This window comes from Mesoplodon bidens, assembly GCF_964165515.1.
Source record: "Mesoplodon bidens genome assembly, chromosome: 5".
In the NCBI taxonomy this organism is placed as follows: domain Eukaryota; kingdom Metazoa; phylum Chordata; class Mammalia; order Artiodactyla; family Ziphiidae; genus Mesoplodon; species Mesoplodon bidens.
Genome location: NC_138161.1, coordinates 84,464,180 through 84,482,376, shown reverse-complemented (window position 1 = coordinate 84,482,376; position 18,197 = coordinate 84,464,180). Strand labels below are relative to the sequence as shown.

The window sequence follows — 18,197 nt, the reverse complement described above, 5'->3', positions numbered from 1 at the left end:
GGAGCACAGGCTCCAGACGCACAGGCTCAGTGGACATGGCTCACGGGCCTAGCTGCTCTGCAGCATGTGGAATCTTCCCCGAACAGGGCACGAACCCATGTCTCCTGCATCGGCAGGCAGACTCTCAACCACTGTGCCACCAGGGAAGCCCTAGGTTTCTTTTTGTAGGTCCTTTTCTTCTCCTGTGTTTCCCACTTAGAGAAGATCCTTTATCATTTGTTGTAGAGCTGGTCTGGTGGTGCTGAATTCTCTTAGCTTTTGCTTGTCTGTAAAGCTTTTGATTTCTCCGTTGAATGTGAATGAGATCCTTGCCAGCTAGAGTAACCTTGGTTGTAGGTTCTTCCTTTTCATCACTTTAAATATATCGTGCCACTCCCTTCTGGCTTGTAGAGTTTCTGCTGAGAAATCAGCTGTTAAACTTATGGGAGCTCCCTTTTATGTTATTTGTTGTTTTTCCCTTGTTGCTTTTAATAATTTTTCTTTGCCTTTAATTTTTGTCAATTTGATTACTATGTGTCTCAGTGTGTTTCTCCTTGGGTTTATCCTGCCTGGGACTCTCTGTGCTTCCTGGAGTTGGGTGGCTATTTCATTTCCTATGTTAGGGAAGATTTTGGCTATAAACTCTTCAGATATTTTTGCAGGTCCTTTTCTCTCTCTTCTCCTTCTGGGACCCCTATAATGCTAATGTTTGTGCATTTAATGTTGTCCCAGAGGTCTTTTAAGCTCTCTTCTTTTCTTTTCATTCTTTTTCTGTATTCTGTCTTCCGCGTTACTTATCCATTCTTCTGCCTCAGTTATTCTGCTTTTGATTCCTTCTAGTGTATTTTTCATTTCAATTATTGTATTGTTCATCTCTCTTTGTTTGTTTTTTAATTCTTCTAGGTGTTTGTTCTTTAATTTTTCTAGGTCTTTGTTAAACATTTCTTGCATCTTCTCTATCTTTGCATCCATTCTTTTTCTGAGGTCTTGGATTATCTTTACTATCATTATTCTGAATTCTTTTTTGGAAGGTTCCCTATGTTCACTTCATTTGGTTGTTTTTATGAGGTTTTATCTTTTTCCTTCATCTGGTACATAGTCCTCTGCCTTTTCATTTTGTCTATCTTTATGTGAATGTGGTTTTTGTTCCACAGGCTGCAGGATTGTAGTTCTTCTTGCTTTTGCTGTCTGCCCTCTCTCCTGGTTATAGTCTACTCATTTATGCCTACTGTTCACTGTCTCCTTGTGAAGTTTGCTTCTTTTTTTCCTCCTTCTTCTTTTGGACCTGTGGAGATTGTCTCCAATCCCTGAAGTTCCAGCAAGGCAGCAGAAATTATGTTTTATTCAGAGTTGTTTTGTTTTGAAGCAGGGAGGCCCCCCACAAAAACCTAGTCTGGAATGATAATTGAACCAAGATTCCCTTGTTCTAGCTGGTTTTCACTTACTTTCTTCAAAGCAGTTGTTAGTATAAATATTGAATTAAAAAAGAAAGAAGAAAATTTAAAGTGTTTAGGTTTACTTTGTGAAGTAAAAGAGGAACAGTGATCTTTGAAAGGCAAAGTTAGAAAACTTTGTTTAAAAACTGAAAAATTCTGTTATGTTTTTCAGTGTTATGTGAGCAATGATAATAGCAAAAAATCAATTGAACTGAAATTTTAAAATTCACCAAAGGACTTTTGTTCTGAAAAAAGAAAGCCAATTAAATAAAATGTTGATATTAGTTAAATTTATTGCTGAACTTCAACTGGGAAATTAATGAGATTTTTGCAGAACAATTCATAGCATTAAGAAACATTTTGACTTTTTCAAAGTCAATGATAGAATACACAGACACACAATAGAAATCTGTGTCCTAGAGCTGTATGTCTTCTTTCATTTTTGTTGAAAAGAATGAAAAAAAGATGATAATGGCTATGGTAACAATTTAACAATGAATAGCACAAGAGAAGATTTTAACCTCCCACTAATATTTTAAGGTGGACCTCAATCCTGAGGAAAAAAATGGCAAAAATATTTCTTAAAGGAAGATCTGTTATGTTACTTCAAGATAAAAACATTAGCTGAGCTATTCAGTAGAATACACGTGCTAGCATATATCATGTCAAACAAAATTGCCTTTAAGCATTCACTGATTATGCCTTTGTGGATTATCCATAGGCTTAAATTCTAAATAAATAGACTTGTTAATACATAAAGGTATATTCAAGAAAACCAATGCCCTCAGTTTCTGTTATCCTATTATCTGCAAGAAGGCTATCCATTTTTGTGGATTATCCCAGAGAGCTGAGCTGCTGCACTGCTGTCTTCAAAATCCCCTTAGTGATATATACTCTCTCTCTCTCTTTTTCTTATTGTCATTTTATATCTATGCCCTACAGGATGGTAGGAGTTAGTAGCAAATATTTGATGCAGCCAAACAAATCTCATTTTGATGCAGTTCTCTTTGATGCAGCCAAACAAATCTCATTTTGATGCAGTTCTCTAAGTCTGTCTTCTACTTTTCCCTCACTTTTATATCATTATTAGGAAACTATGAATCTTTTTTCCCCCTAACTACTTTGAATTAAATTTGGACATGTTGCCAATATGTAAATAATGCTGATTTGGTTTTAAGAAGTGCACTGAAAACAGATTCTGTATCCATCCATACATATATTTTTGTACCCACCCATCCATGAAGTTACCCATTTATAATTCTAATATTTATAGGATAAAAGAAAAGTTTTGTTTATTTATTTATTATTTATTTAATATAGTTTTATTATGCCTATGTGAAATGATTCTGTCCATCTCTGGCAGGGGGCAGGAAGAAATTTCTTGTAAAATTAGACTACATTTCTTTAGCCCAATTGTCACAATACACCTTCTTGAAATTGCTTCAGTTGTTGTTATTTTGGGATCTATAGGTAATGGATTGAGCAGTTTCAGTACATTCTAGACAAAACTGACAGAATTTTAGAGCTGGCGGTGTCCCCTTCTGTTTAAAGGTGAGGAAATGGAGAAGTAATGTAATATACCTAAGCTGACAGACCTGAGTAATATTAAAACTAGGATCGAGATGTCTGGAGTCTGGAGTCCCAATCTACTGGTTTCTAGTGCTAGTGTATATGAATAGTACAGGATTTGCTTTTATAATCCTGCATTATTAACTGGGTAACAGTTGAAACAAGATAAAGATTAAGTAGAAAAATAAGTCCTCATCATTATGTGAAAAGCTAAATTTTGCCTTGATATAAAATCACAAGCTTGGATGCTTGCTCCTCCTAATACTATTAAAATGGAGATGAAGTAAAGAGCTCCTATATAAAGCATTTCAAGGACTAGGCTTAGTAAGTCTGAGTTTGGACAAGCATCACAAGTTCTCAGGTATCATGATGAAAATGGAAAGTACAGTTTAGATAAAAATATATGGAAAATATAAATTAAAAAATAATCAGTTACTCAATTATAATTTTTAAGCCTGGGTGTTTACCAATTTCTTTATTTTTTCCCACTAAGAATAAAGAAAACTTCTCTAGGATATCGGAATGGAAAATGATATTAAATATACTCCTTTCTGAAATGTGACCTAATTCTATTCCAGAAGTCAATTTGAATATAAAAAAAGGAAAATCAAGGATTCTCAAATATTAACTAGATATTTAAGTGATATTTTGCAAAAGGACTTGATTAATAAAATAGAATTAATGTGAGATATTTTTCTTGATTAAAAAGATATAGACTGATTAAGGGAGTACAGTTATCTGGTTTAAAGCCAAGCCACATGATATTACTGATTAAGCTGAGAGAAAGATATCTTGTTCAAGGAGATTAGCATTGATCTTAAAACCAAATTGAGAAGTTAAAGTACAATACAATGAAAATACTTGGGAAATTTAAAAGAAACAAAACCAAAAAACTAATGCCTGAGCCTCATCCTCAGAGAGTCTGATTTAATAGGTTTGAGAAAAGTCTCAAACGTAAGCAATTTCTAAACACCATAGGTGCTTTTAATGTCAAGATTAAGAACCACTGGTATAGAATGTGAAGTGTAGAAAAAATTGAAAACCATATGGGAGGTCACCTACCATGACATGATTTCTGGGAGAATGCTGAAACACTGTTTTATACATTGATGACAGTATATAAATGTTGTTGGCTTTGATTCTCAGCAGAAAGAAAAATTAGAGAATTAAAGATGGAAGGGGACTTAGTAGGATCACTAATTATGAGAGTCAAGGGTTCTTCAAGGGAAGAGGGGAAAGAAGAAAAGTAAAAATTAATTTTAAGAAAAATGAATGAATATGCATATTTTGCTTAAAAAATGCACCTCTAATTTTAATTGCTAATAGGAAGAGCTCACCTGTCATAGAGTAGAGGTTATCACTCATCTATTTTTAATTTTTCATTTAATTTATGTGACTAAATGTCAATGAAATATTAAAGTCAACATAAATGATTTGAACAACATGCAGAAAATGATTCTGGGGAAATTATAGTCCATTAATACTGTTGAGTTATTGTTAATCTATACTCAGCCATGCCCCAGATTATTTTTCTGAAATGAAGTTAATTTCAGTTTTTTAGGAGGGAGTCCATACCAAACAAGACAGGATTTTGAACAATGATGATATGACTATTGTAAGTTATATGAGTGTTTGAGAATGATCTAGATGCATCTAATCTTAGATGCATCTAATCTATGTGGTTTTAACATTCAAAATAATAGCTTATCAATCCTATTTATATTTAGAACACTTTGAAATATATTTGCAAGTCTTAGTTCTTGTAGAGTTTATATTTTTGAGGATAAACATTTTCTGGAGAGTGGCCAGATGTTTTAAATAAAAATAGTAAGGTTTAAGAACTAGAATAAGTTGTTTAATAAAAAATTCTTGCCAAGAAAACCCAATTTACTTTATAAATATATATTCTTGGGATTAGAGGGATTGGTAATGCTGCTCATCTGGTAAAATTTGACTAGGTCAGTTTAAGTTTGTTATAAGTGTTAGTAAATGGAGAGGTTACCCTATATATCAAACATACTCATTTCTGCAAGATGTTTGAAAAAGTCTCATAAAATTTCATTGTGAATTAGATGAGATCTGCAATTAGGTAAATAACCATGTAGAAGCGAGGCAAGCTTTTTTATGGAAGTGTTATATTTTTGGACTTATCCTAGCTAATATTTTGAACAGTGAGTGGGATAAAAACATAGTTGTTAAATGAACCACAACCTTCAGCAAATTAAGAAAATATCTATTGACCATCTACTGTATTCCATGGGATGTGTGGACAAATCAGGGAGGAATTATCAATATAATAGAACTAAGATTCAAAATTATATCTTTACACTTTGAAACTAGAAAAATCCTAGTTTTAGCTTACAACATCAGATTTTTGAAGGTAGGATGGTAGATGTCTGGCTTGATTATTTGTTCATGGGAATAAGATTTAGAGTTTTGCTCAGTCAGGACCCCAAGGTAAGGGCAATGCATGTTGGAGTGGCTTAATCAGCTCACGTAAAAATAGGCTGCTTTAAAGAAGTCACAGTGGCTGTAACAGTGGTTAGAACACACCTGAAATATTGGCTCAATTCTGAGCACTTGGCTTAAAGAGGTCCTTGAGGACCCTAAGGTATTCATTTTGCATATTAGTGAGCAGAGAGATATGTCTTATGTTGATAGTGCAGAAATTAATGTGTAAGTGTATTATTTTAAAGCATAATAACAATAGAACTAAAAAAATACAGTGTTTAGATTGGGGCAATGGGAAGAGAAAGGGAGAAAATGAGTGTAAGTAACTGCATTACTTTCAGTGGAGAATGTCATTCAATGTATGATTAATATATGCTATGTTCACACACACACACACACACACACAGAGCTATTATTTGTTGTTAAGGAGAAAACAGTAACTCAAAAAGAGTTAAAGAAGGCTGTCTCTGAGGAGTGGGACTTGAGGCCGAGAGGGATGAGTTGAAGAAAAATCCCTTCGGTGCTATTGCATTTTACACCATGGCCATATCTTTTTATATTTTTAAAAAAGTAAACAAGGCCTGGATGACCATCCTCCCCTGGAGAGAAAATGGAAAAAAAAAAAGACAAAGTGAGAGAATCAAGAGGCTGCCTTGGTGGACGGGGATCTAAAAATGATGTTATGATGTTGAAAGAACTGGGGCCATTTACCCGTCTAATCATAATGATTACTCTAGGAATTCCTATCCCATGGGATATCAGGATCTGTATGGGAGATGTGTGTGTCTATGTATCCAAAGAAATTATGTGGAAAATTGTGTGCATGTATGGGTATATGCATTTAGGAGGAGGGGATGAACCATCATTTTCAAACGATTTTTTTTCCCCCAAAGGAGGATATGATTTAAAATCGGTTAAAAACTACTGGGTAGCCTACCCTATGGAGTAATAAACACTCGTGTAAACAGAGGTCATCTTTTGTAGATAATTTAAAATAATTCTCATACTGGATAAGATGCACTCGTTTATTTGAAAGAAACTTTTTTGCTCTTAGGTTCTAATGTTTATACAATAAAAAGAATAAAATGCACTTAATAATGAAAAAAAAAAAACATTTACTGAACACTGACCACGTACTGGTCATCACGCTAAGTGCTTGACATGGGCTCTCATTCACTCTTCATAGCATCAGTTTAGGTAGGTACCACATCAAAAACTCAGAGAGACAAAGAAACTTACTAGAGGTCACCCTGCAGTAAGGGATAGAGCCAAAATCAAAACCCAAAAAGTTTGGCCCTAGAGCTGGCCCGCTGGCCCCTGTTGGAGAGGATTTTTGCTGTCTTCACTCTGACTCTCCCTCACTGCCCTGTGTTAATTCTGCACCATGACTGACAGTGGCAACACTTGCATCTGCAAAGTTGCTCTTCCTGTTTCCTTCAGTGTTTACCTTGTTCCATCTGCATGTCATTTTTTGTGTCTTAATTGTTGTGTTTTATTTGAACTTGATTTCATTTAATAACAAGTCTTTTATTTCACAAAAAATATATACATATATTATCTATCTATCTATCTATCTATCGAAAGAGGTTGTTTCGTTTTCTATTGCTACTGTGACAGATAACCACAAACTCAGTGGTTTGAAACAACACACCTTTAATGTTTTGTAGGTTAGAATTCCAGCCTGGGTCTCACTGGGCTAAAATCAAGGTGCTCCAAGGGCTGTCTTCTTTTCTGGAGGTTCTGGGGGAGAATCGTTTCCTTGCCTTCTCCAGCTCTCCTGGTTCATGGCCCCCTTTCTCCTTCCTTGAAGCCAGGAACATTAGGTAGAGTCCATCTCACATCCCATCACTGTGATCTCCCTTGTGATTACATTGGACTTGCCCAAATCAACCTGGATAATCTCTCCATCTCAAAGGCCTTAATTTATGACATCTGCAAAATCTCTTTTGGCATGTAAGATAGCATATTCACATTTTCCAGGGATTAGGACGTGGGCATCTTTGAAGATGATTACTCTGTCTACCATAAGCACCTACTAAATGCAGGCACTTTTCTGGGGACTGAGACAAAACACAGTCCCTTCCCTAGAAGAGATTACAATTGAGAAGATGCTGAAACAGAGAAGGGAAATACAAAAAAATATGTGCTATGAGAGAAGTGTGAACAATTACAGCACTATGCAGAGCCTGCCTGGGATCGAGGGTGAGCTAGAGAAAATCTGGCTAAAAAATTAGAATTATTCTTGACATACTCATGTGACTTTGTTACTTTTCATGCAGGTTTTGAGACTCTGGGATATTCAGCACCAGCTGTCCATCCGGAGGATAGCTTGTTCTTTCTCCAAAAGTCAGGACATCAGATGTCTCTTCCACTTTGCTGAAGCCCACGGACGACTTTTCATCTCATTTAATAACCAGCTAGCATTGCTGGCAATGAAAAGTGATTCCGGTAAGAGGGTGAGAAGCCACAAGAAAGCAGTCACTTGTGTGCTTTACAATTCAGTCTTGAAGCAGGTAATGATGTTTTTCTGTCACTCTCCTGAGATGTCCCCACATCCAGAGACTTATTTCCTTAATTCAATCTAAGGACAAATATAGAAAAGGAAATGTGGAAAAGAAATGATTTAATAACTGTGTGCATTTCTGCAATAATATGTATTCAGGTGGATTTGAAGAGTGATTGCATTTTCAACCAGTGACCACAGCAGCACTGAGTTACTAGGAGGAAACATTCCAGCTAAAACAAACACAACATGGAATGTAATTGAACTTATCTTTATTACCCGCTAGTTTGGGTTGTGATGCCAAATGCAAGTGAACCTGGCTGTAAAATTCCCTTTTATGAACACCATCCTCCTGCATCCCCATGGAAAGATCTGAAATATGCATGAAATGTAATTAGCAAAGATCCATTTTGCCGTCATAGTTTAGGCAAGTGGCTCACAGTGGCAGCCCGGAATGTATTCATAATAAAATGATTCAGTTAAATGTGGTGCCACTTGGTATGCAGTGCGGGTTTTGTTTGTCTCCCGACCACGGTAATGATGCTTTGCAGCTTTTGCTTATGGGAGCGCTCCCTGCATGTCAATGAGGAAGCGGGCTCCTCTGGAGTGGAGATGCCGCAAGGACCACAGGCCTTCTTAGAGGAAAGGGAGGGCCAGCCTGTGGATATCACAGAGCGAGCGGGCACTCATGGAGCTTAGTCTGCGACCTTGATCACCTCAGGCCTGACAGTCACAGCACAGCTGGAGCCAAGCAGACAGCCGGTATCCAGCTTGTGGCCAATTAAACAGTAACTGCAGCCCATTCTTTCTTTTCTTGCTGCAGAAGCTTCTGTATCTACACAGAAATGAGTAGTTCAGATGGGGTGCAAGGGGAGGAGAGCCCTTTGTTAGTAATGAGTAGTGTGTCATGTCACTACTTCAAATACACTCTGTTTTCCAGTTATTCTAGGAGATAAAAATCCTTTACAAAATGATCCATTTTGAATTCCATCTTCGGGGAAAACATTCCCTCGTAAATGTTTTACTGAACTTTATGAAGGCAACCAGTTAATGCGACTCCCTGGTGGCCACTGAGAGATGTATTTGTTTCCAGGAGAACATTCTGCTAATTGAGATCTGCAAAGTTAAAGTGCTAGGTTTGTGTGTTGATGCTACGATCTGCTATTGCCTAACCATAAAATGAGCAATCTTCCATGAGGAATTCAGGAAATGGGACACAAAGAAGGTCTGGAATCTTCCATTTGGAACATGAAGATAAAGCCAAGATAACACAAGGATATGCAAGTTATAGGCAACAATAGACTATGCACATATGGAATATTATGTAGAAAGAATCTCTGTACAAATGAGTTGGATATTCATGCCTCTACTTATTTCTGCTGTTAAAAGTATAAATAATTAAATGCATTAATATGTATATAAAGCACACAGAGCTGTGTGTCATACATAAGTGTTTCCTGACTATTAGCAGCTAAGTTATAGAGAAACACTTTAACGTTGTATAACATTTATAATTGTAAAAATATGTGGCAGTTAAGTGCAAAGAAAATAATATCACCCACAGTCCCATCAGCCAGTGATAATTTATCATTTCAGAATAATTAGACAAAGCAAATAAAACAGTTTTGAATAAGTTTCAGGTGCCAGGAATGAGGGATCAAAGATTCACGTGCCACATAGTTTCTTCGCCCCTGTAGTTCAGGGAAACTCAGGTTCTGGGAGTCTTCCAAGAGCTCATTGCTGGGTAGGTGCTCATTACAGGATGGTGGGGTGAAAGAAGAGGAAGCAGACACATGACCAACTCACAAGGAAGCAATGGAGTGGAGTAAAATGAACAGGGGTAAAAGCAAAGTGCTCTCCTTGGAAAGTGATCAAATCTGGCTGGGGCTGGGGTAGGTGACATTCAGCAGAGCCCTGAAATCTAGAATGAGAACCCCTAAGAGGAGAGAAGGAAGTAGTTCCAGACAGAAGGTACAACATGGCCACCTGCAAAGAAGCTTGAGCACAGACTCTACATTTTTTTTTCAGGGAGAGGGTTTATTCTGGTATGGCTGGTTTGGGGATACTTAGCAAAAACTGTGGGACTTGAGGCAGTGAAGGGAGCTTAGAGCCAGATTGTGAAGGTCATTCACTCAATGTACCAAGGTCTAGTCTTGGAAAAATATAGACTTGAGGTTAGAACAGCAGTTCTCACAGCGTGATCTCAGATCCCTGGGGAAGTCAGATCCTTTCAGAGGATCTTCAAGATCACAGCTCTTTTCATTATAATGTTAACTGGCTGTTTACTTTTTCCTCTCTTGTTTCATGAGTGTACAATAGAGTTTTCTAGAGGCTATATGATGAGTGAAGACATCGTTGCTCTGATGGCTACAGGAACATGTGCTTTTGTATTCCTGTGTTTTAGCAATTTCTCAGTTTAAATTTCTACTTTGGTAAATATATATGTTTCTCTGTCTGTCTCTGTCTTTATCTCTACCTCTGTCTCTGTCTCTGTTGCCCACATAAATAGAAGCTATTTAGATTCTTCAATAATTTTTAGTAGTATAAAGGGATTCCGAGATCAAAAGTTTTGAGAACTGCTGAGTTAGAGAAATGTGAGTTCAGATGTTGGGCAGACTATTTATCGTGTCTAAGCTTCAGTTTATTGACTTTCAAAAGTGTGTGTGTGGCAGGGTGGGGGTGCTGTGAGCATAGACATAATAATGGTAACAACAGGTATCTCTGCAGCATTGCCTTACTGTGTCCTGCCTCTTGGAAGCCGTCCTCCTTCCTCCCGGGCGGCCAGCCCTGGCAAGTCTCCCCCGCTCCCCCATACTTCTCAGGTTGAAGGGTGATGCTTTAGGACACCTCTTTTTCTTATTAACATCTTGATATTTCTTACTCTTTATTTTACCCACGTGTCATATGAAAGCAGATGTTGGGAAGAGTTAGAAAGGCGGAGGGGCCCCTGCATTGGGCTTTGTCTCTGGTCCCTTGAGGTGAGGAAGAGTTTTTTTCTGCCCTTCTCTTCTCTGCCATTGAAGTTCCTGCTGGTAAACATTCAGTTCCGGGGCTCATCTCTGGTCCTCTCGACATCCGAGGTCTCCAGGGACATTTCCTGCCATACCTCTCTCCCCTCTCTGCGCGTCGGTTGCATTTCTAGTTGTTTTCCAGTTAAACACTTAGCTAAATTCTCACTTTCTCCCCTCACATGTTTGATGGAAGGGAAAGATCCTTGTCTTCCCCTTCTGTGTTTTCCTACAACTCCCAACACTCTTCTGAGCACCAACGGATGTTCGATTCCTTTTACTGCTATTTCTAATTCTAAGTTCAAAACGAACCCATGCTTTTTCAGTCCACTGGTGCTTGCTCTTTGGTTATTTGGTTTGGTGTCTTTTTGAAAGACTTTCCTTTTATCTGAATCTAATGAAAACCTTCCCTTCCATTGTCATTTCAACATGTTGCTGACACTTTACTATTATTTCATTCTATTTGGTCATCAGTGGGAACCTACCATTATTTCTACATGAAAGTGACATGGCATATTTCTGTGACTTTTCTTTATCTTCCTGCCTTTTGGTACCCTCGAATCCTAATCTAAGAAAGTGATGTTAAACCACACAGGGCCTTTGAAAAGGAACCTTATGCTTTATTTCACCCAGCAAAGCTTGCCCTCACAGCTAGTGGCAGAACAAGTTGGGACAGGTTGAGGGAGTCCCTGGAATGCACAATTTTGAAAGAATCAAAGTCACTCAGTATCCTGGAGGTAGTTCTAATGAACTGTCTTTGCATAGAATTCTTAAATAAAACTTTTCTTAAAAACCCACGAATGCTGGGGAACTTTAAAAATGTATTTGTAGGTAACATATAAACTGGAATAGATAAAATTTCTGACTTATCACCATGGCTCTCATCCTAATGATGTGGGTTTATGTGTTTTTGTAAAATAGGTAATGTTTCAGTGTTTTTTGCATCTAGACATATTTATCGTCAGGCTAAATATATCAGTATCATCAAATCTTGACAGACAATGATATTTACTATTTTTCTCATTGAAATAATTTATTTTTTGTAAAACATTAGTTGCTTATTATAAGAAATTAAAACAACGCAGTAAGTTCAGATAAAGAATTAAATGTTGCTGAAACATCATCAAAATATCTGAATATCTTCTAAATATCTCTCTGTGCATAGACTATTTCACCTGAATATGGTTCTGTAACCTACTTTCTTATTCTGAAACATATTGGAATTATTTCTTTGTACCTAAATGTAGATCTACTTCATCATTTTTAAAAGGCAGCACAGTGTCTTATTGTATGTATGTATCATAATTTACTGATCCATTTGCCTTGATGAACATTTTGCTATTATGCATTTCTTTATGCATAAATATATTCACACTCATGACTTTATCTCTGTAAGGTAAAATCTTGAGAATGAATTTCTAGGTTACAATAAATGCATTTTACCTGATCTCTAAGAGTAAAAACATTAATCACATACGTACGTAAAGAGACCTGTCAGACAGTGGCTGCCTGGCGGCCTCCAGCACGACTCCTGAGATTCCTGACAGGGCTCCTGTAATTCAGCATAGGATGTTGGCTTTTAAAATTTGAAGATTAGACCTCTACTTTACCCAGAGTAGTGTTTTTTCTTGAGGACCAATGCTCACATTCTCACAGGAAACATGATGCCAATCATTCATTAAAAATAGGACTGGGGTAAAAAAGAAAGAAAAAAAAAAAGGACTGGGGTATAATTTTTTAGTGACAGTGCATCTCCTGTCCTCGTTTCTGCATATGATTTTGGGGGAATTGAGATATTTGAGAATCTAACCAATTCAATTGGTAGTTCCTGTGGGAGATGTAATATCTGAGCAGAGGGAAGGGGACAAGCTTGAGGGAAATTTATCCCCACCTTATAAGCACCTCTTTAGTGCTTGTATTTAAGGCAAAATCAATGAGCTTCTAATTGAACAGAACTGGATGAACACTAGTGAAAACTTTCTCTTTGCCTGCTTGCTGCTGGGCTCCAAGTGACCACCCTTCAGTTAACGTGGCTTTTCTTCACTGGTCAGCTTAAGGCTGTCCTTGGTTACATGTCAGTACTGAGGCTATGAGCTCTGGTCACTTGATGGAGTTGTGGGAAACACCCTAGCCTTAAGGTTAAACCAACACACACACACACACACACATACACACACACACACTTATTTAAATGTGATTACTTGGAAGGAATAATACATTTCAGTGTTATAAAACTCAAATGGACAAAGGGTATACAGTGAAAATTTCCTTTTATCCCTGTTTTTACCTACCAGTTTCCTTCTCTGGAGGCAACCAGTTCATGAGATCCATGAGCACCCTTTAAGGGCTGTTGTAGTCATATACATATACATATACATATATAAATATGTATACTCACTTTTAAATAGATGTATATAATAATTCTTAATATTTAAGAATATTTATTATTTTAATTGCTCTTTGCACAGAAACACTGCTTTGTACATTGATTTTCCACCCAACAATACAGCCGAAAGATTATTTTATTTATCTCCTTATCCAGAGTATCCTCTTTCTTTTTGTCAGCTGCATGCTATTCTACTAAATGGTGTGCCAAACTTTATTATTCAGTTCTTATGGGCATTTAGATGGATTCCAGTATTTTTGTATTACAAACAATGTAGTAATTTTTTACCTTGAATGCACAAATTTTGGCACTAGTGAGGAAATATCTGTGAGATAAATTTCTAGAACTGGCATTAGTGGGTCAGAGAGTATTTATGACAGTAACCTTGACAGATGTTGTCAAATTTTCTGCATAAAAGGTGCATTAAATCCATCAGCAGGGTAAAAGATGACCCTTTCCTCAGCCTCTCTCATTAACACAGTCTCAGCTATTTTTTTAAGACTATTTAAAAAAATTTTTTTAAAGAGCATTTTTAGGTTCATAGCAAAATTAAGAAGAAGGTACAGAAATATTCGGTGTACTCCTGTCCCTCACATGCATAACCTCTTCCTTTATCCACATTCCCCAGTAGAATGGTATGTTTGTTACACTTGATAAAACTATATTGACACATCCTTACCATCAAGTGTAATCACAGTTTATATAAGGGGTCACTCTTGGTATTATACATTTTAAGAGTTTAGACAATTGTATAATGACATGTCCATCATTATAGCATCATAAAAATCCTCTGTGCTCCACCTATTTATCCCACCTCCCCTAACCTCTGGCAACCACTGATATTTTTACTGTCTACATAGTTTAGTTTTTTCAGACTGTCATATAACTGGAATACAGTATGTAGACTTTTCAGATTGGCTTCTATTACTCAGTAGTATGCATTTACATTTCCTCTATGTATCTTAATGTCTTGATAGCTTATTTTTTTAGAACACTGAATAATATTCCATTGTATGGATGTACTGCAGATTATTTATCCATTCACCTGCTGAAGGACATCTTAGTTGCTTCCAAGTACTGGCAATTATGAATAAAGCAACTATAAACATCTGTGTGCAGGCTTTCATGTGGACATGAGTTTTCAACCCCTCTGGGTAAACATCAAACAGCATGGTGGCTGGATTATATGGTAAGAGTATATTTTTCTTTTGTAAAAAGATTGTCAATTGCCTTCTAAAGTGGCTGTACCATCTTACTTTCCCACCATCAAAGAATGAGAGTTCCTGTTGCTCCACATCCTTGTCAGCATTTGGTGTTGTCGGTGTTCTAGATTTAGTCCACTCTAACAGATGTGTAGTATCACATTTTTGTTTTACTTTGTATTTCCTTGATGATATATGATGGGAAGTATCTTTTCAAATGCTTACTTGCCATTTGTTTACCTTCATTAGTGAGGCATCTGTTAATGTCTTTGGCCCATTTTTTTAATTGGGTTGTTTGTTTTCTTGTTGAATTTTAAGTGTTCTTTGTGTATTTTGGGTAACAGTGATTCATCAAATATGTCTTTTGAAAATATTTTCTCCTGATCTTGGCTTGTCTTTTTATTCTCCTGACAGTGTCTTTTGCAGAGCAGAAAATTTTAAATTTAATGAAGTCTAGCTTTCAATTATTTTTTCATGTACTATACCTTTGGTGTTTTATCTAAAAATTCTTCATCAAACCCAAGGTTATTTAAATTTTCTCCTATGTTATCTTCTTTGAGTTTTACAGTTTTGTGTTTTATATTTAAGTCTGTGATCCATTTCAAGTTAGTTTTTGTGAAAGATGTAAAGTCTGTGTCCAAATTCATATTTTTATATGTGGATGTCCAGTTGTTCAAGGACCATTTGTTGAAAAGATTATCTTTTCTCCATTGTATTGCCTTTGCTTTTTTGTCAAAGATCAGTTGACTATATTTATGTAGTCTAATTTTGTGCTCTCTATTTTGTTCCACTGATCTGGTTGTCTGTTCTTTTACCAGTATCATACTGTCTTGATTATTGAAGCTTTATAGTAAGTTGTGAAGTCAGGTAGTGTCAATCCTCTGATTTGTTCTTCTTCTGCAATATTGTGTTGCTACATCTGAGTATGTGGTCTTTCTCTATAAATTTTAGAATCAGTTTGTTGATATCCATCCACAAAGTAACTTATTGGGATTTTGATTAGAATTGCATGAAACATATAGATTAACTTGGAAAGAACAGAGATCTGGACAATATTAAGTCTTGCTAACCATGAACATGGAATATCTCTCATTTATTTAGTCTTTGATTTCATTCATCAGAGTTTTTTACTTTACCTCATATAGATCTTCTACATATTTTATTAGATTTATATTATTTCAGCTTTGTGGATGCTAATGTAAATTGTACTGTGGTATTATTTCCAAATTCCTCATGTTCATTGCTGCTGTATTGGAAAATGATTGACTTTTGTATATTAACTTTGTATCCTGCAATCCTGCAATAATCACTTCTTAGTTCCAGGAGATTTTTTGGTCAATTCTTTTAAGATTTTCTACATAGAGAATCATGTCATCTGCTAGCAAAGGCAGTTTTATTTCTTTGTTCCCAGCCTTTATGCCTTTTCCCCTTTACTTGTCTTATTGCATTAGGCAGAGCTTCCATATAATGTTGAAAAGGAGTGATGAGAGGGAACATCCTTGCCTTGTACCTGACCTTAGTAAGAAAGAGTCAAGATTCTCACTATGAAGTATGATAGTAGCTCCATGTTTTTAGTAGATTTTTTTGGTCAAGTGAAGGAAGTTTCCCTCTATTCTTATTTTACTGAGAGTTTTTAATCATAAGTACGTGTTGGATTTTGTCACGGTTTTTTTGGGGGGGGGCATCTGTTGATACAATCATGTGATTTTTCTTTTTAAGACTATTGATATGATGGTTTACATCAGCATTACCCAACCTTTTTGGTGCCAGGGACTGGTTTCGTGGAAGACGGTTTTTCCACCGATGGGGTGGGGGGTGGGGGTGGGGGATGGTTCAGGTGGTTATGTGAGTGCTGGGGAGCAATGGGGAGCAGCGGATGAAACTTTGCTTGCTTGCCTGCTGCTCACCTCCTGCTGTGCAGCCTGGTTCCTTACAGGCCCAGGGGTTGGGGCCCCCTGGTTTACATTAATTAATTTTCAGAAGTTGAACCAACCAAATTCTTCTGATGCATTGTTGGAGTTGATTTAAAATTTTTTTTTTGAAGATTGGTTCAAGATGGCAGAGTAGGAGGATGTGCGTTTACTCCGTCTTGCTAGAGCATCAGAGTCACAACTAACTGCTGAATAATCACCAACAGAAAGACACTGGAACTCACTGAAAAAGATACCCCACATCCAAAGACAAAGGAGAAGCCACAATAAGACAGTAGAAAGGGCACAATCACAATAAAATCAAATCCCGTAACTGCTGGGTGGGTGACTCACAAACTGGAGAACAGTTATACCACAGAAGTCCACCCACTGGAGTGAAGGTTCTGACCCTCACGTCAGGCTTCCCAACCTGGGAGTCCAGCAAACGGAGGAGGAATTCCTAGAGAATTAGACTTTGAAGGCTAGTGGGATTTGATTGCAGGACTTTGACAGGACTGGGGAAAACAGAGACTGTCTCTTGGAGGACACACACAATGTAGTGTGTGTGTTGGGACCCAGGGGAAGGAGCAGTGACCCCATAGGAGACTGAACCAGACCTACCTGCTAGTGTTGGAGGGTCTCCTGCAGAGGCAGGGGTGGCTGTGGCTCACTGTGGGGACAAGGACACTGGCAGCAGAAATTCTGGGAAGTACTGTTTAGTGTGAGCCCTCCCAGAGTTGGCCATTAGCCCCACCAAAGAGCCAGGTAGGCTCCAGTGCTGGGTCGCCTCAGACCAAACAACCAACAGGAACAGAACCCAGCCCTACTCATCACCAGACAAGCAGATTAAAGTTTTACTGAGCTCTGCCCACCAGAGCAACACCCAGCTCTACCCACCACCAGTCCCTCCCATCAGGAAACTTGCACAAGCCTCCTAGATAGCCTCATCCACCAGAGGGCAGACAGCAGAAGCAAGAAGAACTACAGTCCTGCAGCATGTGGAACGAAAACCGCATTCACAGAAACATAGACAAAATGAAAAGGCAGAGGGCTATGTACCAGATGAAGGAAAAAGATAAAACCCCTGAAAAACAACTAATGAACTGGAGATAGGCAACCTTCCAGAAAAATAATTCAGAATAATGATAGTGAAGACGGTCCAGGACCTCGGAAAAAGAATGGAGGCAAAGATCGAGAAGATGCAAGAAATGTGTAACAAAGACCTAGAAGAATTAAAGAACAAACACCGAGAATAATTAAAGAACAAACAAAGAGAGATGAACAATACAATAACTGAAATGAAAAATACACTAGAAGGAATCAATAGCAGAATAACTGAGGCAGAAGAATGGTTAAGTGACCTGGAAGACAAAATGGTGGAATTCATTGCCATGGATCAGAATAAAGAAAAAAGAATAAGAATAAATAAAGACAGCCTAAGAGACCTCTGGGACAACATTAATTGCAACAACATTCGCATTATAGGGGTCCCAGAAGGAGAAGAGAGAGAGAAAGGACCTGAGAAAATATTTGAAGAGTTTATAGTCGAAAACTTCCCTAACATAGGAAATGAAATAGCCACCCAACTCCAGGAAGCACAGAGAGTCCCAGGCAGGATAAACCCAAGGAGAAACACACTGAGACACATAGTAATCAAATTGACAAAAATTAAAGGCAAAGAAAAATTATTAAAAGCAACAAGGGAAAAACAACAAATAACATAAAAGGGAACTCCCATAAGTTTAACAGCTGA

At 37.3% G+C, this 18,197-nt stretch overlaps 1 protein-coding gene across 1 annotated transcript in view; it reads left to right on the top strand.

Annotated features, from left to right (window-relative positions):
- The window catches only part of WDR49 (WD repeat domain 49), a gene marked incomplete at both ends in the record, with an annotated part of 147,948 nt that overhangs the window by 67,458 nt on the left and 62,293 nt on the right, over positions 1 to 18,197 (top strand). Inside the window, 1 exon segment of the mRNA XM_081235345.1 lies at positions 7,715 to 7,948. Within this exon segment, the coding sequence (XP_081091471.1) occupies positions 7,715 to 7,948 (234 nt within the window).